General features: G+C 41.4%; 1 protein-coding gene across 4 annotated transcripts in view; it reads right to left on the bottom strand.

The window, feature by feature from the left end:
- Positions 1-25,388, bottom strand: part of ptk7b (protein tyrosine kinase 7b) — a 100,877-nt gene that overhangs the window by 23,879 nt on the left and 51,610 nt on the right. For all 4 annotated transcript variants that reach the window (XM_061744965.1, XM_061744967.1, XM_061744966.1 and 1 more), the window contains exons 2-6: positions 15,079-15,372; positions 6,694-6,796; positions 6,003-6,187; positions 1,383-1,530; positions 158-288 (exon numbers count right to left, since the gene is read on the bottom strand). In XM_061744965.1, the coding sequence (XP_061600949.1) occupies positions 158-288; positions 1,383-1,530; positions 6,003-6,187; positions 6,694-6,796; positions 15,079-15,372 (861 nt within the window). The remainder of the gene's footprint in view (positions 1-157; positions 289-1,382; positions 1,531-6,002; positions 6,188-6,693; positions 6,797-15,078; positions 15,373-25,388) is intronic.

Raw genomic sequence — 25,388 nt, 5'->3', positions numbered from 1 at the left:
CGCAGTCTTTTCTTTTATAAGGTTTCTATTTACTGGGTTGTACTGGAAGTTTGCATGTAACTACAAAACTACCTCTGCTTTGTATACTTCTGTGAAAATCCAATAAACAAATGTTTAAAAAAAAAAAAAAAGAGTGGATGTGTTTCTGTGTGCGTACCGGCGATGAGGAGCGAGGCCTCCAGCGTAACATGGGATCCTTTGAGGCCTCGGCCGACGCACTTGTAGGTTCCAGTGTTCCTGGGCTTGACTTGTGTGATCTGAACTGTGCCGTTGGGCAACAAGACAACCCTGCGGAGAAAAAGACGAGAAGATGAGGCAAAACACAGACCACAGAAATGACAAATCAACAGCTCGTCACTGAGTGATGGGAAAAGAATCCCAGAGTGGATGCTGGGTAATTCCGGAGAAGAGGAGAGGTGATATTTCTATGTCATCTCTCCATCGTTCAGCCGTGTGAGTGTAATGAGTTGTGGGACTTTGAGTACGTTTCCACCTATGGGATGTGGCTCTAGTCTGCTGAATATTCCTTCACTCAGCGGAAAAGGATGGATGGATTGGGTGTATTTTTAAGTCAATTGTTCTTCCATCTGCATGTGAACCTGAACAGAAAAATCATTTTGGCTTCATATTTTTACATCCAGAGTGGGGTCCACCCATGGGAATCTGTCTGCAAAAACAGCCTTAAGCTTTAGGTGGTGTTTCTTTTTTTCTTCTGTTCTTGCCCCCTTTCTAAAATTTCACACGCATGAAAAATGATCTGCATCAGATATTCACAGACAGACAGTCTTGAGAGAGTTATCTGAACAGCGCAGGTGAAAACCAGATGATTCCCTGCACAGAAATGCATTCCTCTGGCATTTTATCAGCCCACATCAAATAAACAGGAATAAACAAAAACACCAGGCTGTCTTGGAATTCCTCGAGCAGGAGGTGGTCAGGGTTTCTAGAAACAGACGTAATGCTGAAGTCCTGCACCTCCGTTGTCAGCTCACTAATCATTTGGAAACAGAAAAGCAGGATCCCTCCTCCATTGTGAAGAGCCCTCTGAGGATGTGGCTACATATGAGCATAAGATGCTATAAACATTTACGGGGGAAAAGGGCCTATTTGTTTATTAGTAGACGCGCTGGTGGGCTGGCTGCAGCTTCAGGGCTTTTTCCACTCACAATGTGAACACTTGAGACCTGGCAGGTCCTTTGTGATAGGCTGGAGAGGCAGTCTGTCTTCACGTTACGTACAGTCGACTGCAGGGGAAACTTTACAAGACTCTGTGACATTAATGGAATTCCTTAATGTGCACTTTGCCTGAAGCCTGAGATCAACATTCAGAAAGCGGCGATGCTAATGTGAGCATCCAGACGAGGACTTAGCACTCAACGTACCGAGTCTTGTTTGCCAGCAGCTCATTCTCGTGATACCACTCCACCGTGGGCTCGGGCTCCGCCGTAAACTGACAGTGGAAAACGGCCTCCTCGTTCTTCAACACCACCTGGTCCTCGGGAGTCACCACCGGCCGCGGGAAGCTCTTATCTGTCAAACAGAGGCACAAACAAAATCGTATGGCTTCATCCACAGGCATCGGAGCGTTAAACTCCACTTGTGTGGATGATCATCCATCACTCAGATGAACAGGTTCATTAAAAGCTACCGACTGCAGCACAGGGCTGGGGAGCAGGCGGCCTTCAGGTGGCGGTGTGCGTCAACATCCGAGAGGCCCCCGGGGAGACTTAATTAGGTCAGTGAACAGATCCCACAGCTTATCTGGACCATTATATCCTTTTCTCCTGGGTCACAGATCATCTCTCAGTTCTCTGTGATAATCTGGAGACGGGGTATTCCTAGAAACCGGGGTTAAAACTCAAGCCAGAGCAACTATGTAAATCAGTGTTTCCCAACCTGGGGTCCGGGGATCTCTGGGGGTGCTTTGAAGATATGCAGTTGTAAAAATGATATTTGCACATGTTAAATAAATAAAAAAAAAATCATAATAAACACACCTAATGGAATACTGTAATCCAAGTCTGTATAAACCCACTTAGTATTATATTTTATCACACTTTCTATTGTGGAATTCACTCAATAAATCTCTTAAATCATCACCATCCTTGCCAATCAAAAAACATTTAAAGAACTTTCTTATCGTTTCATCTTTGTAATGTTCATTATTTGATCCGAGTTACATTTTCTTGTGTTTTTTTGTTTTTTTTACTCTCCCTTGTGTAGCTTTGTTTTGTTTTTTATTCATATATGGAAAGGATTCTATATAAGCCACCAGGCTTCTTCCTTTCCTTGCATGTTATTTCATTGTTTTTCATTTTTTGTTCATAATTTGTCTTATATTGCTAAATAAATAAACTAAATTTATTCATACTACTACTACTCTGACAGGTTTTTGAAGGAAAAATGTTGAAAAATTTTGCTCTCATATTAAAAGACACATTTTTCAGAAATTATTTTATGTTTTTGTTCGTATTTTATACATTGGTGACACAAAATGAAGGTGAGAAAAAAAAAGTAATATCTGTACAGGGTAAACCAAAGAGAAATGTATAAAAAAAAAAACATAATTAATGTACATTTTTTTCAATTAAAGATTTTTAACGAATCACTTTACTCTATTGGTGCTAGTACGTACGGGTCGGGGGGCCCGCCTGGTTTTAGACACAAGTAGGGGGGAAACAAGGAAAAAAGGTTGGGAACCACTGATGTAAATCATTCATTGCATAAACAATGAATAACACTTGTAATCTTTGTTAAAAAGGAATTGAAGTCGGCTGCAAATCACCCAAAAGTGGTTCAAATGATCTTTTTTTTTTTCCTTTTCGCCAGATTCAGTTTAGTATAATCAATGTGGCAGCTCTCTCCAAAACACCCTCCTCCCAATAATAATTAGCTTCTCTCACAAGCCAAAAGCAGCTATTTGGTGTAGTTCAACCTGAAGGAGGAGTAATTACCAAAACTGGCCCTGAGATCTAACAAATTAGAACATAAAAATACCCATAATCTAGGTTTATGGGTGCGAGTCAATACGTCTTCACATCTGCACCGCTAATGGAGGTGCGCGGTGCTTGCTGCAGCATCGTGGATATGGCTGGGAGCCCTCGGAGCACAGCGGGCCCACCCAGGAAGTCGGCGAGGAGCCCTCACCTCGCTGATCAGTGGCTGGCTGTGCATTCAAAACCACGGCAAATCTGTCAGCTTCTTGTCACTATGACAACCAATATAATGCCAGTGCCAAGGGCGGTGAACACCATTACTGGAAGCTCAACAGTTTTCCATTCTCCTCCCGGGCCAGGTGCTAACCTTGCGTGCCTGCGTCGCAGGTGGATAATTAGGGTGGAGGAGGGCATCGGGTTTCTCACACAGATGTGGTCCTGAATGAACTCCGCTGGGGCTGCGGTTACTGTAAAGCAGCAGCTCTTTACACAAGGAAACCTGACTCACAGAGCCCTAAAATGTGAGAGAAAGAGGGTATGTGACTTAGCCGAGAGGCAGCACACATTCTTAATTATGTGCAAATGACTTTAAAGGCTGAGTTAGGAGGTAAATGTACCCGATAGATTTTAATAAAAGGCACTGATGGGATACATATCCCCCTGAAAAATCAATGGAAAGGCCTAAGCACACATCTGTGGCTGCATGTTAACTGCAGACCAGGTTCAATTTGTCCGCTTTTATCGACTGTGATGACCAACAAAAGTGCAGAGAGCAGTGAAACCATAACTGGAAAACCCACAGTGATCAATTCTTCTTCTACTTGGGCGCTAACCTCACGCTAGGCCTGTGTTGAAAAAAATCGATTTCCCAATTCTAAATCAATTCTTATATTAATTCCTAAAAATCGAATCGATATGTCTAAAGATCGATTTTAAAAAAAAAATGTATTTATGTTTTGTTTTTTTTCATCTTTACATTACAACTTTTGGTTATTCTTTTGTTTATCCCCAAAAAAGGAATGTTTTGTTGGACACGAGAATAACTGGTGCCATGTTTTTGCTTTTAAATATTTTTAAAGGTATGAAAACATTAAAGTGTTAGGTTATAATTGCATAAATTGTCTATATTTCATTACTTTATATACTGTATTGGGTTTACATTTGCAAAAAATGCTAAAAACCAAATGCTCAAAAATTAAAAACCAAAATAGACCGAAAATGGAACAAATAAAAGCGGAATGTGGGAAAAAATAAAAACGATTTAATCCGTCTCTGTTTCCTCCCTGGATCTGTTTGGTAATTCTGACCCACGTGATGTTTCTGAAAGCAGTTCTATCAGCATTCTGGGAGCTGATTGGTCCTTACAGCATCATTAGCTGCCAATACTTGCTGTTTAATCTCAATATAATACTAGTAGTAATATTTTGCATAACTACAGTCATATAATTCATGCAACAGCTCAAAAAACAGTTTTAATAACACTAACCCAAATCAATATCGGATCGAATCTTGATAATCGATTCTGAATCTTAAGAATCGGAATCGAATCTTGACATTTAAATCGATCCCCAGTCCTACCTCACGCGTCTCTATGTTGCAGGTAGCTAATAACAGAGGAGCAGGGAATCAGACTTCTTCCACAGATTTGTTACTGAATGAAATGCACAAATGCCTGTAGGCAAAACTGTGGGCTCGAAATAAACAAACAAAAAAGCAAAGTAAACAGCAAAAGTTGTGATAAGCGCCAGCAGGAAAACAAACAGCCTCCCCTGTCTGTGAACCTGCAGCTACAATGAGAACAGAAAAACGTGAATGCCGCGAGAGCTGATGTTATTGTTCACTCTCCAGATGTTTATGTAGAAAGCATTTCAGTCTGCATGGGTGGCAGGGGAGGAAGGTGCAAGCATGCTTAGATAATCACATTTGAAACTCCATCGCCTCTTACTCCCGCTCTCTCGCCACTAATGGTGTTGTTAACATCTTCCTTTTCTGTCATGTCTAGCTACATCAAAGTGGAGTAAGTAAAGTGACCCCTGTACAACAACAAAGATTGGGTGATGTGAATATATGACCAGGTTCAACAATCTAACCCTGCAGGCCACCCAAGTACAGCAGGGGTGAGACCTGGGTGACGTCCCGCCTGAGGTGAATAGGCCTGTGTTGAAAAAAATCGATTTTCTGATTCTATTTTTTTTTTCTGATTCTAAATTGATTTGTATGTCTAAAGAGCGATTTTTTTTATTTTTGTTTATTAATTATTTTTTTTTTTTTTTCCATCATTACATTTTTGCCTGGTGAACTTTAATCCCAGTAGTCCCAGTAGTTTTGAAAACGTCTGAACTAAATGAGCTTTTCTTTAGAGAAAATGCTGGACATTTCAGCTTAAATTTCTAAATGTTATATTAGTTCAATAAAGTTCATATTATCTATATTTACTATAGCTTGTTTGGTTTCTCTGTTATCGGACACGGTTTGTCATGAAATACCTGAAAAATGCCGGGTGTTTCATGGCAAGCTGTGTGTCTGGTGACAGAATAAATCAGACAAGCTAAAATTATTTGTTCACTGCTTGAGCTGTTGCAATTTCTTTCTTTTTTTGCACTTTAAATGGATATTGAAATGCCTATTAGAGTTATTTATTTCTTAGTTATTTCACAATAATTATTGTGAAATTATTATTTCAATAGTTATTTTACAGTCATAATCCAGGCAACACTAACCCAAATCAATATCGAATCGAATGGTGATAATCGATTCTGAATCTTAAGAATCGGAATCGACTCGATTCTTGACATTTGAATCGATACCCAGCTCTAGAGGTGAGGTCACCGGATCACTGAGCAGCGGCCAGGGGTTTCAGCTGACAAATAGAAGTTCTGATTCATGAAATTCATGAAAGTCAGCAGCCCAGACCAAAACAGTACAGGTAGAGTTTGAACCCAAATGCTTTTGCAACAAAAAAGCAGTGAATAATTGAAAAGGAAATCTCAAGTCACCTTCCATTTCCCATGTGTGCAGAAAGATGGGACTGGATTTTGTCAAAGCAATCGTTTCCTACATGCGCACCTATAATGTTGAGGGTGAAGTTGCTGTTGCTGCAGACGTGGCCGGCTGCGTTTTTGGCGCAGCAGTAGTAAAGTCCGTTGTCATCTGGACTGGCACTCTCGAAGGTCAGCGTCCTCTCCTTGCCGTTGATCTGATGGCTCTTCTCAGCCAGCTTCACTCCATCCTTGAACCACTGGCACGTCGGTCTGGGACCACAAGCAGGATTGAAGAGAATTTGAGAGAGTTAAAAAAAATATACAGGACTGTCTCAGAAAATTAGAATATTGTGATAAAGTTCTTTATTTTCTGTAATGCAATAAAAAAAAAAAAAATGTCATACATTCTGGATTCATTACAAATCAACTCAAATATTGCAAGTCTTTTATTATTTTAATATTGCTGATTATGGTTTATAGTTTAAGATTCCCAGAATATTCACATTTTTTGAGATAGGATATTTGAGTTTTCTTAAACTGTAAGCCGTGATCAGCAATATTAAAATAATAAAAGGCTTGCAATATTTCAGTTGATTTGTAATGAATCCAGAATGTATGACATTTTTGTTTTTGCAATTGCATTACAGAAAATCACAATATTCTAATTTTCTGAGACAGTCCTGTATAAATAAAAACAAAAAATAAAATGGAGAATATTCAAAAAGGTGGAATTAGTGTTAAAACTAAACTTAAGGAGTCAGGGGGAGGAGACTCACCGTGGGTGTCCGTCAATATGACAGCGCAATGTCACCGGCGCCGAGCTCTCAATGTCCCCCTCAGAAACAGGCTCCTTCAAGGTCACGCTGCCGCTTTCTAACCCTGCAGAAGCAGAAAAACTGAATGTAAGCCGAGAGGATGGGGTAACGGAAGAGGACAGAGGAAATCATCCGGGAGAAGGACAGGAGGAAAAATTGAGTTAAGTGCTCGTCCTGTCATATGTCCACTTGGGACACATGACGACGCTAATGGGTGCAGCAGGGATGAGGACAGTCAGATCACTGTGACAGCGCGGTGACTATGAGACGCGAGTCCCCACATCACTAGGCTGGCTTACATCAGCGCGCCAATGGACTCACCAGACCCACATGAGCCTCTACTTTGCTTTTTACGGATATTTCATAAAACTCACCGACTCGCCCAGTTAAAAAGGCATGCATTGCTGTTTCGGAAGAACTCGGAAAATGGAGCTGAAGTGAAATAAAGTATCAGGGCAACAATTAACTCCCGCCAGTCACAACTTTGAAAAAGCTGGGACCGGAGGTCTTTTAACGCCGTCAGAGGCGATCAGGTGTACCTACTCTACCGGGAGCTGGATGAACCGTGCAGAAAACAGATGGAGGGAAACTGATCCACAGTAGTACTTTGAAAGGAAACAAGCACTGAAATATAAAGGTTTTTTACCCAAAATAAACTCTGCCGAGTGTATATCAACTACAAACTGTACATAAATCTCTCAGCACTAAAGCATTCCCAGGTCCTGCTCATATTCAGAGCCTGATTCTCACATGTGTTTAAGGGGGACGTGAAGCTACTGTGAATGTCATTAGGAACCATGACGACCCACTGCTCGGTGAATGACACGAACTCTCGTTCCTCCTGGAAGCTAACCTCTTTAGAACAAGTGTCATGAAAACTTCCTGAAAGAATAAAAATGATTTAGTCCCACCGTAGATTTTTACTGTAATACAGTCATAACTTCCTGGATTTGCCGTTTTCCTGCTGTGTGAATTGAAGGTACAAAAACTTAAGAGTAAATTATCATTTGCATGATGGTACATGATCTGTGGTTGCAAAATGAGTTATATAGTATATGGGTCAATGACGAATAAGGATTTTCAACAGGTCAATTTTAAAATAATAAAAAAAAGAATATCTATTGCAGTAGTTCAAACATTAAGAATGTTGTGTACACATAAATTCATATAGTATAGTATAATTAAATTCATATCAAAATTTTAAATTTAGTTTTTTGTCCAGATGAATTGGCACTAGCCTTAAAAAAGGTCATGTGGTGCAACCATGATTCATATTAAAATAAATTAATTTTTTTAACATCTTGACATCTTTTTTTTTTTTTACAAGTTTTCAGTATTATACGAAAATTGTTTTTTTTTTTTAATGGTCGCACCACATGATATTTCATAAAATGGACATCAGTCAAACTTTGTTTGTATATTATGATGGAAATATAAATACAAATGTGTTGCAATCTTACACACTACAAGACATTATGGAAATCATGCCAGATAGGGCAGAAGATTGATTTAAAAACATTTAGAGTGATTTCAAAAAAAGTTTCAGAACAAGAGTCATGGTCGGACGGTCGTACCACATGACATTTTGACGCTTAAAACAACAACAAAATCCCAAATAACTAGTATTTTTTTTTTAAATTCAAGTGAGTCCATATGTGGCACAGGTAGTTCATACATATGATATTTTTTTATCCATTTAAACCTTTTTTTAATTAAAAAAAAATCTGTTTTTCAGAAAATATAGGCATCAGGTCATTGACCCATATGCTGAACTTACAGGGTGCACAGATGCATTGTTTGTTTGAGTTGCTCCAGTTTAACTGGGAGTCTGCTCCGGCTTGTATTCATGTAAGACATGCCGCTAATACTAAACTCCAACGGTCTAACAGCGCGCTAGAAGAACTCCTGCTACTCCGCAGATCATCTATGAAATATGCATGGCATGAGCTAACCTGAGCAGAGCAGTGAAAAGGGAGGAGAGGCGCAGCACCCCTGAGAGGTCAGACGAGGCGCTAGAGGAAGACTTTTCACAATGAATTACCCAGGAACCTGGCAGAGCTCCACACCCACGGGGATCGTGGCTAACTGTCTCTACAGTAACAAGCCCGGCATCCTTCTTGCTTATAACCTCATGAGAACCAGCCACTGCTCATTAGCTCCTTCTCAAAGCAGATGCCCTGCAACTGTGTGAGGAAGTGTGTGTTCACCCTGCTCTTACATGTCTGTTAAGATACAAGTGTTATCTACAAAGGTGGTTTTGAGAAGTCGACCACAGATGATGATGATGATGCCTGGCTGTATGCATGCATGCCTGCATGTCCTAACAACTGTGTTTCTCATTCAAAACAAATAGCTCCAGCAACCTTTAATAAGGACGAGGTGGTGAGCAAGGACAACGCAGCCATTGGGACCTGGGGCCAAACATTACAGCAGACCAGTTATTAGTGTGCTGAAAGCAAAAGGGACTGACGAAACCAGACAGGGCAACAATGAGTCACAAAGGAGGAGGAAAGTTTTAAAAAACAGTGGAGGGGAAAAAAATAATTAAATGAGTGAGTCATTTCCTCTGTTTTTACATATCTGACGTACCAGGTAGGTGTTTTGTTAGTACTGGATGGTGTCAGTCAGGCATCTTTGGGGGAATACAACTAACCACAAGTCATATTAAGCGCTATGTTATGAATTAATGCATTTTTCCCCCATCTGCGTGATATCTTACATTTGCAATGAACTCTCACAGTCCTAGGAACAAAAGTACATAAGTTGTGCAATGCACACCACCCTTCGGCAAACTTCAATTTCTACCATTCCTGATTTACTATATTTAAAAACAGCTCTGGATATCAGATAGCTTTCCATTTGACCTGAACTTTTTCAAACAACCTCATTCAAATGTCCCAACTGTGCACACAGCTCCATTCATTGCTCAAGTTTCTGCAGCTGTCCATTCAAACAAACAGAAGGCACTCTCTCATAACCTATTAGTGACAAATACCTCCCCACGATCCCTCTCAGAATGCATGACTAAGTGTTGAAGCAGGCCTGGCAGCTAACGCCATAATTAGGGCCATATAATTATTATGGAGGAGGCAGAACAGGAAGCTCTACCAACTTGCGGATGATAACAGATGAATTGTGAGGACTGAGAAGCAGATGCTTGCACCGTTTACTCCTCACCACACAACTGAATGCCTGCATCTGTTCTACCCAATGAGCTAATTTGTTGCCATGGCGAAGGGTCTTTGCAACAGGGATCATGGGGTAAGAGGTGTTAGCTCGGGGAGCACTTGGGATAAAGTTTGATTGACAAAACCATGTGGGTTTGGAAATGACTAAAACATGTGGCAGTATCAGTGTACTGTAAACAACAGACGGAACCTGGGGGATTTCTCCTTTAATGTTTACAGTACACAGGCCCGGCCCACTGTCAGATTGTCATTAAATTTTGGTGCTCCAACTCTGATAGTCACTAATGGCCCTTTTCCTCTAGTACAGGGGTCGGCAACCCAAAATGTTGAAAGAGCCATATTGGACCAAAAACACACAAAAAATATGTCTGAGCCCTTCGAGAAAAAAGTCGAAATGTTGAGAAAAAAGTCGAAATGTCGAGTAAAGTCAAAATTTAGCGAAAAAAGTTGAAATGTCGAGATTAATGTTGAAGTACAATCTTGAGAAAAAAAGTTGATATGTCAAGAAAAAAGTCGAAATGTTGAGAAAAGTCAAAATTTCGAGAAAAAAGTCGAAATGTTGAGATTAAAAAGGAAAAAACGAAGAAAAAAAGAGAAAAAAAGGAAAAAAGAAGAAAAAAGAAAAAGAAGAAAAGAAAGAGGAAAAAAGAAAAAAAAAAAGAAAAAAAAAAAAAAAGGTCCAACATTTTTGAAAAAGCTCCAGGAGCCACCAGGGCAGCGCTAAAGAGCCGCATGCGGCTCTGGAGCCGCGGGTTGCCGACCCCTGCACTAGTATCTACTCAGCTCGCTTCTACCCGCCACGCCCCCGTCTTGCGCTTTTCCACTACGGGCCAAGGCGGGTAGAGCCACGCCAAGCAGATACTTTTTCTGTACCTATTCTGCCGAGGTTCTAACCGGGCTGAGCCGGCACTATATCTGTCACCACCCTCCGCGCCACCGATTGGTCGGGGGGCGGGGCCGTCAGACGTTTGAATCAGGAAGCGGGAGTCACCGCGAGAACGACTGGCGGCTCGTGGCGATTTTATTATAAAGCGCAAACGTCTGTTTGGTGATCCAACTCTGAGGTGCAGATGTTCATAAACCTGGTGGCTGACGAGAGAATTAAAAAAAGGGATGTAGACGGGCAATAAGGAATGATCAGATCCACCAGGAGCTCTGTTTTACTCTCAGCGGCTCCAGCTGATTTATCATCAGCTCCGACACGAACAAAGGAGTTGCGCAATAGAGTACGTCACAGCAGCTTCACCACAACCCGCCCACTTCTCACCTGGCAGTGGAAAAACAAACGGGGACAAAAGCGGGTAAAGGCGAGACGAGCCGAGCCGGGCTGAGTAGGTGCTAGTGGAAAAGCGCCATAAATGTGGAGAGCTACTTTTAGTTAACAAAAAGCATCAAGCCATTAAAGGTGTGACGAGAAGAAAAGAAAGGGTGAAGTACTCCTGTCCTGAGATAAAATCCATATGCTCAGAAAAAATTAGGCTAAGGGCACATGCTGTTGGAATAAGCCAAGATGGCGCACACATGCTCATTCATGTGCAAGTGGCTCTGTGACTTGAGAGAGTGAGTGCAGAGAGGAAAAGTGGGCCTGATCGCTTATGTAGCTACCGAATATTTCCTTGCAAGCCGTGTCACTGAATCCACAACATTGTCGGCCCCAACCTCCAAGAGGCTCGTGCATAGTTTTGGCTCCGGGGTGAAGAAACGTGCTGACAACGGTGATGCCTGAGCCCGGCGCCTCCGCTGGGTTCAGTCTCGACACAGAGACCCAGTGACCGGACAGGACAAAAGCATGAGGGGGGGGGGGGCTAAAACCACTATTAGTGAAAACAGAGGGGGCATAATTACTCTTGAATAAGTCCACTGGCAGGATTAGCCCACCCACCACTGAAAGCAGGACAAATGAACTCTCACTCCCCGGTGGAGGAGGGGTGACAATCCTCTACACTCCAGCATTTTCCGTGTACATTACATATGAAACAACGCCCACCCCTCCTTCCAACCCACATTTACGGCTATGCACGCAATCTTGCACACACATGAGTGAATGCACAGGCGGGATTAATGCCAAGGGGGCCTTTCCTTCAAACTCCACGAGGCTCTATTGTCCATTAAATGCATGTTGTATAAATATGGGAATACCTATCATAACATAGCTGCATCCAAACTACAGTGATGCACAGATGAAAAGCCAGTCTGCACAATATTACAGAGATAGACACCGCTGTACGTAGACAAGTGTTGCTGGCATATGTGGTTTAAATGTATTGCTCCTTACCTGAGTGTTTGGCTGCAAAAAAAAAAAAAAAAGTGTGCTATCATGCAATTGATCTAATCTGAGGTCAGAAATTCATCAGTCCATGGTTGTGACCTGAAGTCGTGCCTGAAGATTCCACTCGTATGACTGTATTCTTCTTTCAAACAGATCATTCCTACCTGAATGTTAACATGTAGTGCATTAATAACAGTAGTATCAGTCTGTCAGCTGTATATCTGTTGTCGCCATCCGTTTTATGCACTAAGCATAGTGTGTGGCTTAAATGTTTTAAAATAACACAGCTTCACAAACTGTCTTTACTCCCACCTTTAACTCGTGTTGCACACATCCCTGCAGGAATCTGCCTCTCTCTTTAGCTGCCTTCTTTCTTGAGGGTTGTGTTGATCTACATTAATATTTAAACACAAAAGTTGCTCTTTTGCATCTAAATTAGGCGGTTTTGGATTATCATCGTACAGTATCCCCTGCACTTAATATAGTTTGTGGATTACAGTCAGAATCTTGATTTTTTGCAAATAAAAGGAACGTCCAACTCAGTCCAACTCAGTTATTACTCAAGTGTCCAGCCCTTTAAGCACAATAAATGCATATGGTTGTGCTTGTACTCTATGATCAAAATTAAATGGGAATTTGAGACAACCACACTTATTATATCAGGAATTTCATATGATAAAGCAGCTGATGAAAACCTGAGGAAAAATACAGTTTTTGGCTGAGATTAAAAGTTTCTGAAACCCTTATGAAAAACTGCTTTTGCACAGTTTTCAAGAACTTGATTGTAAAGATCATTTTCTAATAGAAGAGAGAACAAAAACCCTGCAACAACAAGCTAATGAGTTAAATGAGTTAAATGATTGCGTTTCATTTTCATTTGAAGGAACATGTGCTTACTTTTAGGAAGCTTAGTTTAGCTCTTACCATCTTCTGTCCCCACTATCAGTTGAAAACAGCTAAAAAACAACCTCGGACTCAATCATCTGCATGTTGCTTCAGGACACAGTCGGTACGTTTACATGCAGAAAGACAGAAAGTCGAATTGTTGCCTTAATCCGACCGTTTTCGAAGTTTTACAAGCCATGTTTACACCTTAGCCGAACTGAAGCTCATGAGATCGAGCTTTTAGCGCCAGATAATGCGTCCTAATCCGAGTTATGCAGGCATGTATAAGCAACCCACGCTTAGCCGAGCTAGTGACTGTCCCGGGACTCCTCCTTCTGGAAGTGACGAGCCGCGGGAACAGTCACGGCATCACAACAACAGGTAACAGAAGAAGAGGGAGACTCTGGTGCATCCTACCTGCAACATGATCAGGTTTAGTATGTACGAAATTTACAGAGCTGCTGGATCATTAGGGTCCATTTTTCGCATGTTGTTGTCTCCCTTCGCGCTTGTTTACTATTTGTACCGGAAGAACGCCAACACGAAAGTGCGTCTGGGGCCACCGCTGAGTCGAACGCACCTCACTCAAGAATCGATTGTCTTCTCGTGCATGTATACTTGGATTTCTCTGAGCCTCCAGTTTAATCCGTAGCTAGATTGTTGCCAATAGCTTGATTTAGATGTGCATGGAACTGCACATCACCAACAATGACAGAACTAGGTCAAAAAGCTACAACAGACAGAGGTGAACAAGAGTCCAAGAAGGTTATAATGGCGGGACGGACAAATCAAGAAGCCAAACAAGACTTAACCTTGAACAGTGTCGTAAAAGCGACTTAACCTCCGCACCTATAAGGGGTCTGATTGAGCCAAAAAAGACAAAAGCTGCTTTAAATGAGCCTATCTTTAAAATAACAATGATAATAATTCAATCTCTTCCTGAATTAAAAAAAAAAGACCTTCCCATTTCCCAGTTCATGGGAACGTTAATGACTTGGCAGATAAATTATCCTGGATCATGATGACAGCTCAGATGAAGAACTGGCACTTCTCGTCCAACTCGCTTTTTTATTCTTTATAATTTATGGGAGTGTGTTAGTTGAGCTTCGCGGACGCACTTCGCCATGTGCAGTTGCAACATATGACAGCCGGCTCCTCCAGAGTCAAGGAGGTTCGGACACCCGGTGTAACGTTGGCTGAAACTGTAACTAATCCAAGATGGGGCTCAACATCACGGCTCGCTCTCTCTCCCTCCGTCTGTCTTTCAGTTTGCAACAAGGAGGTCTGGCCACTCATCTGTTCTTGGAATCAGCCTTTGAACGAGTATCATCACCACAAAAGGGGAAAAAAAAGAGAAAAAAACAACCTCTCAGCTGAACGCAGCCAGAGAGGAGAACATTTTCCAGATGGAGCCATTTTTCATACTGTTTTGCTTTCTTCCTGCTGCTACCACTACAGATTCTGTGTTAAAGACACACAAAGGTTTGTCAGAAACAACTGATACCTGAGGGCCCTCGACATAGAACAAACATAGTTGTTATTAATCCCACGCAAAGTTGGAAATCCCATAGCCTCCTCTGAATTAAGGGAAGTCACTGATGTTTTGTGTGAGGGTAAACAATAAGAAATTATCTATGCAACCTTTAATAAGAAAAAAAGTAGCAAAGAAAAAAAAAAGAAGACCTGAATGCAATTCAGTAATTTCCCTTCACAGCCTTTCAGAACGCATGAGGGGGAAAAAAAAAAGTGTTGCACAATAGAAAAAAAGTACAAGCAACAAGAAACACATGCTTGGTGGCACACGTATCCAGTTTCTAAAGAAAGAGCCACAAAGAAGGAGCAACAAGGTGGAAACATTCCTGCAGCTCATGCTACCCGTCATCTTCTACTGTTACGTCTGTTGGCTTTTGAACCAGAAACCACCTTGTTGCCCTTAGGAAATCCTATCAGCTGTTAATTTCACTAGGGTTTTTTTTTTTGTTTTGTTTTAATTAAAACACTCACACTTGATATTGAAGGAGGCGTTGGTGGAGTGGAGCACCTTCCCAGTGACCCCGTTTTCTGCAACACACTCGAAGTTCCCTGCATCCAGCTGCCGGTCCACGGCCATGAACTTGAGGTTGCTGCCCTCCTGGAAGCGCCTGTCGTCGTTCCCCAGGGCCTGGCCGTTGTGGAGCCACCTGTACGTGACATCGGCCGGATCGCTGACTTCGCAGCGCAGCATGGCGCTGCGGCCGTGCAGTGCATCCTGGGACTTGGGCTCCCTGGTAAAATGGATGGCGGCCTGGATGGACAGCACTGGAAAGAGGAACGAGAAAAGAGAGAAGGGATTAGAATGAGGCTGCTGTTAACATTTTATAGCTTTTTCCATCCATTAATTTTATGCCATAACAAATACTTAGCTCTGTGGAGGAATGTGATGTTTAGACAAGAACAGCTTTCTGTGAATTATTTTGTAGTAAAATGACGAAACCCCAACAAGCAGAGACATTTTCTTCTGTTAGTGAGGCTCGTTCAACAAAACACTGTTGCACGCACACTACATCCTCACAAACACTTCATCACGTCTCCGTGTGGTGTGCACAAGGTTTTTTTCTGCATCATTTATTTCTGTTCCCCACATCTAACTAAAGAAAGACTTTTTTATGTGATTTGGAATAAACAAACAGAGCGTTCCTCAGTTCTGTGCAAATACGCAGATCAAACAAGGACTTGGAAAGAGCATGCTGGTGACAACATGGGTGAAGTATTTGACAGTGGTGAAATGGTGAGGAACCACCATCTCCGCCAGCCAGCCCGTGTATAGTCTACCACAGGCTTTTACATACACTCACTGGTCAATCACAAATCTTTCATCTGCACGGCTGGGAGGTTCTGACGCACCGGGGAAATTACCATTGAAAACTGAAGTTTGTCGTCTGTCTGTCACACTTGCCCCCTTCATACTTTCAAATAAGCAGCTGCTCCGTACTTGGAAAAACACCACAGTGAACAACTCAGCAACCATCTCCACTGCAAGTCCTCATCTGCCCTCTGCAACATAATATCACACACAACGCCAACAATTGTTATCATAAGCAACGGTCGACTGGCCGAGTCAATTACGCATACCGACACATGCATGTCAGAGTATGTACGTGGGCCTTTATAACTTCTTGCATGATTGAAGTCTGGTTAAAAAAAAAAGGGGGGGGGATCTTTCAGTGATGTTAAATTAACAAGACTGCTGAAAACGAGCCCAGATAATCTGTCAATCTCCAACCCCTCACATCCCTATCACAGCAGGCCTTCAGAAACATGTTCATTCATCACGTTCACCTTTTCCTAGGCTGCAGGTGTTCAGAGCTGACAGCCAGACACTTCCAGCCAGAAAAGCTCATCAAACAAGACATCTATCTTGGTATATGAGGACACAGTAGATAAGTCGGAGGGAGAAGAGCAGATCATTTTACCCATAATGTCGCAAGCATTTCAATGCAGGGCCAAAAGAAAATGCATGAACTAAGCTGTCACTCACCGGCCATCGTTATTCTCTTTTACATTAAATACAAATGAGCAGAGATCAGCAAGTAGGGCAAGTAGGGAAAGAAAAGAGAAAAAAACGTTCTGCATACATGAAACTTGTCCCTACAATGATAAAACATGTTCAGTATGATAAGGTCATTATTGTTTGGAAGAGGGAAGGAATTTTAACGACAGCTCTGGCACTTGAATTTCTCCTTGAATATCCCTTCTGGGGATCAGCAAAGGATTATCTTATCTGTTTAAGATCAGAGTGAAGCACTTCTCTAAAACAACAATCAAGATGCCGCAGAATCCAAACACCTGATTATTCACACCACATTAGAGGAGATAAGCTTGGGCCCCGTTTACACGGAGCAAAATCGGAGGCGTTTTCATGCGTTTTGGCCGTTCGTTTACACGAAAACGGAGCTCAAAGTCACCAAAAACGATCATTTCTGAAAACTCCGGCCAAAGTGGAGATTTTCAAAAACTCTGTTTTCACGTTCGCTTATAAACAGAGGAAAACGGACATTTAGGCTTCAGAACGTCGCATTATGCAACAGAAACGTCACCAGCGTCATGTGTGCGACCTGTGTTTACAATTAGTTTGGCCACCGTCAATATTTTCTTGTATTTTACCCGTTTTATATTCTAAAGTCACACTTAAAAGTAACTCCACTTCTCTGTCACTCCAAACGAAAGACTCTCGTTCCGTCTTGGAAGTAAAGCCTGAATTATGGTCCTGCGTTACACCAACGCAGAGCCTATGGCGTAGGGTACGCAGCGATGCGCGCCGTACGGTGTGCGTCGCCGCGTACCCTACGCCATAAGCTCTGCGTTGGTGTAACGCGGAACCATAAATCAGCCTTAACTGGAAGTTACACGTCACGTGTCATTTGTTGATGTTTTTTTCCAGGATTCTGATTGGCTGGCATGAAGTTAACAGCCTATTTATGCGGATTCGTGTAAACGAAGAGATTTTGAAAACCATCTTGTGTAAACGATGGAATTTTTCAAAACGTAGAGGGGGAAATGTCCGTTTTTGTAAATACCCGGCTATGTGTAAACGGGGCCTAGGTTCGCATGTCCTTGCTAAAGTACTCCAGCACTACAAAAGTACCTTTTTAGAGATGGACAAATAAATCTGCCTCAATCAACTACATCAAAACACTTACTATTTCATTTTCAAATTAATTTGAATAAAAATAATCTAAAGAAATAACTGCACTTTAATTGAAAAACATCCAGAGAACAGAACATCTTTAAGCAAAAACAAATAATTCAACACTTCAATAAAAGCAATTTGTTTTGGTGTAGCTCCGTTGTGCTAACACTGATTACTAATTTGCTGCAAATACTTGGATCAAAAGTGGTGCTCATTAGGACGATATAATTCGGATTACTGCGTTAATTAAAATCAGAGATGTCGACTAATCTATTCAAGCCGCTCGCCAAACCAAAAATGGCAAGAAACAGTTGTTTTAGGTTTTTTTTTTTAAATCTTGCAACAAATTTGGGTTCTATGAACTTTGGATGGACGTATTCATTACTTGCCTTTTCATGGAGCGATTTGAATCTACATAAAAGATAAATAGTTATAAATCATTCTCACAGCGTTTGAGCGGCGCTCCAGTACAGATGCTCCACATGATTTATTGCATCAAGGATTGTTACAACTCCTTTACTTCACAAGCAAAAGGATCTAACAATTCCCCTATGAGGCCGTGAATTCGTTCCATCTGTGTAAAACTGGGTTGAAAGCCAGCAGCACATTCAGCCTTAACATCCACCTACAACAATTTATCAAGCCTCTTTCCCAGACAGTGCTCTGCCACTGTGCCAAACCTACAGCTGGGATCTGAAGGAATGTGCCAACTTCCATCACAGCGAGTCTCTCCTGCGTGGTTAAAAGCGCTGGTGGAGATGTAATGGTTTCATCCGAGATGCTGGTTGACAGAGTGTGAGGTTGTGTGTGTTTACTTTGGTGCAGTGAGGGAACGACTTCCGGGAAAAGTCCCAGCAGAGACAGCACAGGCAGATAAGGTGTTTCACATACCACCGGATGACAGACATGAAAGGGAGGGGGGGGGGCACTGCCTATCACATTTTAATAAGCCTGCCAAGTTTACTGTACTGCTCAAACAGAGACGTGGCTATGACCTACATCCCTCAGACACACTGCAGTCCTTTCTCTCCAACATGGCAAGGAAAGATTTTAAAGTACATGCAAAGATACAACAGATTGTGGCTTTTACTGTGTTTATTCTGTCAGACCAAATCAATATTTAAATTTAGTCTTGCTTTTGCGTGTCATGAGAGCTGAAGGAAAGAGTATGCTCAGATCTGCACAGAGGCATTTCAGGGAGATAAGCAGGGCAAATGCTATCTAAACTCTCCTCCAAAGTAAGGCCAGCTGTCGGGGAGAGTTTCACATGAAGGACAAACACACAGCGAGGAGGGCAGGATGTTTCTTTAAAGCAAACACCATTCTAGGCAAGAACTGAGCAGTCCAGCAACGTATCATCAAAGGCAGTAAGTCAAAATGATGCACGATAACCCCTGTCCAGCCAGCCATCCTCTTTGAATGCAAAAGACTTAGCCTGGTTCCTCTGGATCAACTCTGATTTCCAGAGGGAAGGATGAACGGATGCAGAAGAAACTGTCTCTGGATGAGCATAAAACCAGAGAAAAAGTATCCATCCCAGTTGCTTTGAATAGTCACTGTTTCACAACACAGAGTACTCCAAGTTCGGACTTCAATTGACACAGCAGTGTAATCGAGTACTTGACCACATCACGGCAGGTAAACACAGTCAAAAATGTCTCAAATTAACTGAATGTAAAATAAAGATGCAAAACATTCATATGACTCAAAATAGACCATTCACTCTTCTAGCAAAAGTGTTTACAATCGTTGCTTTATACGATGTGTTTAACGGGCTTTACACTTTTGTATTTCAGTCACGTTATAAATAAAGTTCAAGGACAAAAGAAAAAAGAAAATCAAATGGGCTTTACCTTGATTAATTAATTGCAAATTTGAAGTTTGAAGCTACGTATATTCTCAAAACTCCAAAAGTGGGAACTTTTTCTTTTATACAGCTTTCCCCTCTTCTATTTACTTCTGCTTGTTGACGCCAAATGCATTCTGGGACGCATCCTAAAAAAGGCTGGGATAGAACATATCTGGGTCTTTCAAACATACTTTTCTAGTATAGTATATTCTGACTTTGATATGGAACAGAACCTTGGCAGGCGGGCGGGCACATGAATCATTGCATCAAAACTGCCCCTTTGATTTGTGATTTACTCAATACATGATGTATTGCTGGAAATGACTGAATGGAAGGGTACCAGAGCCATTTCACAGAGGAGAATGTTTGCAAAAGGAATGGGTACAACCGACCACACTACGATAACACAGGATTAAATCAATAAAATCATGTGCTTTGTTTACATGGCCATTGTTTTGCCGCATGTTTTTGCTGGTTTCCGTCAAAGCATCACGGCGCCACCTGGCATGTATTTTACAGCGTATTCAGGCCTATTGAGTACATTCATGTGGACGCACACGTTTGCTGACACATTTCAGTCTTTTGTTTCATCTTTGTGTAAATATAGCCTAATTATAGATGATTTTATAGAGTAAAACTTTAGAGTTCGCTTTGACCAAACAACTAAAATAACTTTCCATTTGAAATAATCTGGAGAAGAAAACTTCCAACATTTTCCTTTTTACTTAATCTCTGGAGCTAATGATGTTTCTGCAGACTTGATTCAACTCTGCCGACTCTTTGAAAAATTCACCTTTTTCCCGATAAACAGAAACAAACGCGAGTCTTGGCTCTGACACCAGTCATTGTGCAACTGTAAAGAAAAGCTACCAGTGGATACAGATTTGCACTCAGATGAGTGGCTATAAATAGATCAACCACTCTTTCATGTCAGTTCAAGTTTCCTTAGATTTCAATCAACATTTCTGGAAATGCATTGGAGGAGCCAGAAAAGTGGGTTAAAGATGGAGACTGAAACTGCTGAGCGGGTAAAATAGCGGCACGCTGGGATTCTCGTCTCCAGCTCGCTGCACTGCCGACCCCATTAAGGCTGGGACTGCTGTCAGGGCTGTCAGGTGGAAGGAGCGTCTAAGTCAACCTGACAGCCACAACTCGTCATAATAAGCTAATCAGGAAGCCATGGCTGTAGTCTCTCCTTTTCAGCCATTGGTGCTGCCATGAGCGAGCAGAGGTGGCCGGCAGGATCCTGGGAGATCATTCCAATGCAGCAACTCGTCGAGCACAGAGCAGCAAGCGAGAGGAAGAGCTGTGTATGCGGGTAGCACTGACAAGTAATTAGGGCTGTTCGATTAATCGATTTTAAATCGTAATCGCGATTATGTAATTAGAACGATGTTAAAACGTGAAAATCGTAAAATCGATTTTTCTTTTTTTTTTTTTTTTTTTAACCTTGTCTGCACACATATTAATGATTGATACCATATTAATGATTGATGGAAATACCTCTCAATACCTGCGACAAGTGCCCCATGGGAGAGGCTCTTTAGTGTAGGAGGGGGCGTTGTAACATGCCACCGGGCATCTCTCAAGCCAGATGCGGTAGACCGGCTCGTGTTCCTTGCAAAAAACTTGCAAATGTGAATAGCAAATGTAATGACTGATATTACACACCTCTACCTCCTTCATGGGTTGCATTATTATTTAGCATGCAAAGACCCAGTTTAGTTTAATTAGAAAATGTCTTGTTTTATTTAATTGGAAATATAACTTACTGTATGTTTGCAAGTGCTGATTTGCTGATTTTTTTTTTCCCCAGAGATACAACTTTATATTTTATTATATTTTTTAAAACTTTTTTTCAACTTATTTTACAGAGTTTTGCACTTTATTCATTCATTTTTGGTTTAATAAGAGCAAAGTTTGCACTTAAAGCCCAATGGGGCAAATGTTCAATAAAAAACAGCATATTTGAAATCATTTCCTTGCCTTTTGTCAATTCACAAAATAATCGTAATTGTAATCGAAAATCGGATTTTGAGAGAAAAAAAATCGAGATTTTATTTTTGCGCAAAATCGAACAGCCCTACAAGTAATGTCATACAACAATTAAAATCAACATCCAAGATAAACTGGTCATGCATTCAAAGTGTAATTTAAACCTAAAAAGTTAAAGGGAAGCAAATATTTCTGAAATGGCCAAGTTCCTGCCCTTTCATGCCCCACAGTCAGAGATCTTAGTCCTCTTCGGCAGAATGTCTTTCTTCTTTTTCTTTCTTCTGGGGATCAATAAAATACGGCTAGACTGCCGAGAGGGCTGGCGAAGGAAACACACTCACACACCCATGCACACACACACAAAAACAACCTCTGTTGCAAGATTAAAATGCACATAAATGTGGCTTTTAGGTTTTGCCAAACTCTGTATCAACAACTAATATAAATGCAGATGGGGGTGTTAAGGGGGAAAAAAGTTATAAAACGTCATTTTCTTCAGATCTGTGGCATCAAAAATGATGTTATCAGTTCAAATCCCGCCAGGCAGGATTGTGCATTTCCACCAGACCATCAAGTCACCACAATGTTATCTCTGAAAGTCTCCTGAAACACACAGACAGCCAGGGAAGACCCAGGGGGCCGAGCCTGCTGGAGGTCACCGTGGAAGTCACCCACACATGCACAGACGCAAACAGGAGCCCCCGCGAATACTTGGCACCAGGCACACCCACTGTGGGAACTCAAATGGCCCCCATGTGTGCGGTTGCAGAGCCTCTCTGCAGCCCACGTCAGCACGGGACAGCTGCACTCGAGTGTTTAAGAATGGTGGGGCTGCAGGATGAGGAGCCCTGGAGTCCCAGTATTAGACATTGTTGACAGAGCGTGAGACATTGGAGAGCTCCACATGGCGGCTATTAGGTATTTATTTCAAGACCTTATTGACAAATTCCAGGATCTCACACGCAGTGAAAAAGAGCTGCAGTACATATTTTTCTAAGGTCGAAACAACATTCATTTGGTGACAAATGTCATCTCCCTCTCCTCTGCCGATAGTTCTGAAAACTCGACCATCTTGCATGCTCACTCCTCTTTCATTACTTCATTTTAGGCCAAAATCCTGCATAACCCAATTAAGGATAAGAGCAGCAAAGCTCCAGACAACATCAGCCTTCCTAACCCAAACTTCACAGACACACACAAAAAAAAACATAGCTCAACTTCAAAAGAGTATCTCCCCAGCCAAAAAAAAAAGAGAGAGACAAAATGAAACAAAACAAAATACATGCACAATTAAAGAGCCTCTGATCAGATAAATTAATGATGACTCAAGTGTTTACATAAGATCTAAGGAGAGCTTGCACTGCTTGAACTAAAAGCAAAGCCTCTTGTTTAGATGATGTCGATCACGAGGTCAGATGAGGGCCAGCGCATGAAGCAGACTAGGAAAACATCATCAATTTTTCAAATGCAAAACATGGGCAGAGTAGAGGCACTTTGTCACACTACTTCACTTAAAAGCATCTTTTCAAGCAGCTTCCGTGTCATCTTCCCAGGCACATTTTGCATAATGCAGAATATTGAATTCTTTTTTAGTTTTAGTTAGCTTTGAGGAGAAAGTCGACTACCACTGTAAGTTTGGGGGGATGAGAACATGCTTGAAGCATGAAACTAGAAAGGTACGGGCAGGATTGAATAAAATAACAGACTATTCTTTTTTCCTGACATTTTAGCAGTTGTTGCAATTTTCATGCTTCACCTGAAACAAAAAAGATCAAGTTGGATATCAAACAGTGAGGAAAATTGAGGTTGTCCCCATGTGTTCCCCCCACCATTGAGAAGAGGGAAGACAGAGATAAGAGACATGTATCAGCATACCAACATTCTTGGAAGCTGCTCTAGTTTTACATTTGAATATGTTTTAGAGATTTTCTTCTCAAGGTTAAGTAAGGAAAGGAAGCTGGTTTATTCCTAACAAGCCAGGAACATCTTTGATGGACTGGAAACCAATCAGGGGTGCACCCCTGGCGTCTGCCTGCAGACCTCCGTGACCCTGAATAGGATTGAAGCGGAGATATATATATAATATATATATATATATATATATATATATATATAAAATGGATGAATGGAACATGCATGAGCTTCATCCTCGACCATGTGAACTGATATGTCAGAAAGGAAAAAATGGATATGGGATTGAAGGGTAAAGTCATGGGAAACTATCGTTGCACGTCAAATGTCTAGATTTATGCATTGTGTCCACACTTCTTTTCCCCCCCCTTTTAGACACGCTTCCTTAAAAACTTGCAGAAAAATCTTTCAAAACAGTTTCTTTTTTTTCTTCTTCTGTAATAATAAATGGAGCATGAAACAAGGAATGCAGCACACTAATCTGCAAGATTAAAACCACAATTAAAAAAAAGGCATGTGGCTGCATGAGCGTCTCAAAGAAATATCCCAGTGAAGCGTTACACGAGGAACTGTTTGTCACCTGACAATGAAAAGGACGGTGTCAGAAATGGCACAATATACCTGCCAAACTTCCACTGGAGGTGAGAGCTCATTTGCAGAATCTGCAACACACGGGTTTGTGCAGGACAGCAGAGAAAATGTGTACATTCAGTTTACCACGGGATATGTATTCAAGTCATTATGATAAGATAGAAAACCTGTCGTAACTGGAACTGGCATGCATTAAGCATTTAAAGTGTCTGCTGGTTGCCTGGCAACCCATCAAGGTCAAGACTCCAGAAACAGTTGACCATTTGCAAGTGCATTAGTGCACCATGTCAATACAACAGTTGTAAAACTAACACAAATCTTGTTTTGACCAACTTGAGCTTTAACACTAATCAAAGCTGAGATTTTAAAAAGGACCTAGATTTCAAGAATCCTATTGTCTCACAACGTTATTCTGAAACTGTTCAGTCATTACAGAGGTCCACACAATATCACGATGAAAAGGATGAAAGTTATACAAAAAAAACAAGGCCCTGCTGCTTTTTTCCATTACATCCAAAAAAAGGGGGGAAAAAAAGACCCCAGGTAGGATTTTATTGTCTGCCAAGACCACATCAGCCGAGCACATCTGTGTTCATTCCACTGCTTCTAATTGAAAACTATGTTCAAAGCAGCAGAGCCTGCTGCCTTTTTACCGGTGACAATGGCAGGCACACATGCTAGCTAAATTCAATTGCTGCTCTCATTGTACCAGGTAATTGCTGTGTGGAGGGATCTCGCTGTGAAGCCACTTGCTTGTATTCGAACAAGGTGCTGGGCTCATTACAACAACCCTCACTCAGATCCCTATCAGGCCCTCCATTTTCACTCTTACAGCAGGGAACCAGCTCTGCACCAACTAAAAAGAAAAAAAAGACCCATTTCCCAGTTTATTACCAGGCAACTTTAGCATGGCAACTGAACTGGCAAGCAACCCCCCCAGGTGGAGTAGTACCACTCTCTCAGTAGTAGTGCAAATAATGTTCAAAGCAAAAAATGATCTGTTACCAACAAATATACAAAAATTATTTAGTATTCATGAGGGAAGATATGGTTTAAGGGGCAAAAGTAATTTTAATGTCACATTAATACGCACAAACAGGAAAGGTTTTTGTGTTTCAGTCAGCGGGGTGAGGCTATGGAACAAGTTTTCAATGGAATTAAAGCAATGTCCAAATATTAAACTGTTTAAAATAAAATACAAAGATATTATTTTTCAGAGGTACAGGGATGAGCAAAATGCTTGGGTGCAATGATAGTGTTTATTTTTTATTTATCTATTTTTATCCTTATTTTCTTACA

Source organism: Cololabis saira, chromosome 17, assembly GCF_033807715.1.
Source record: "Cololabis saira isolate AMF1-May2022 chromosome 17, fColSai1.1, whole genome shotgun sequence".
Taxonomy (NCBI): Eukaryota; Metazoa; Chordata; class Actinopteri; order Beloniformes; family Belonidae; genus Cololabis; species Cololabis saira.
Note: the sequence above shows the minus strand (reverse complement) of the source record. Positions and strands in the feature narration are given on the sequence as shown.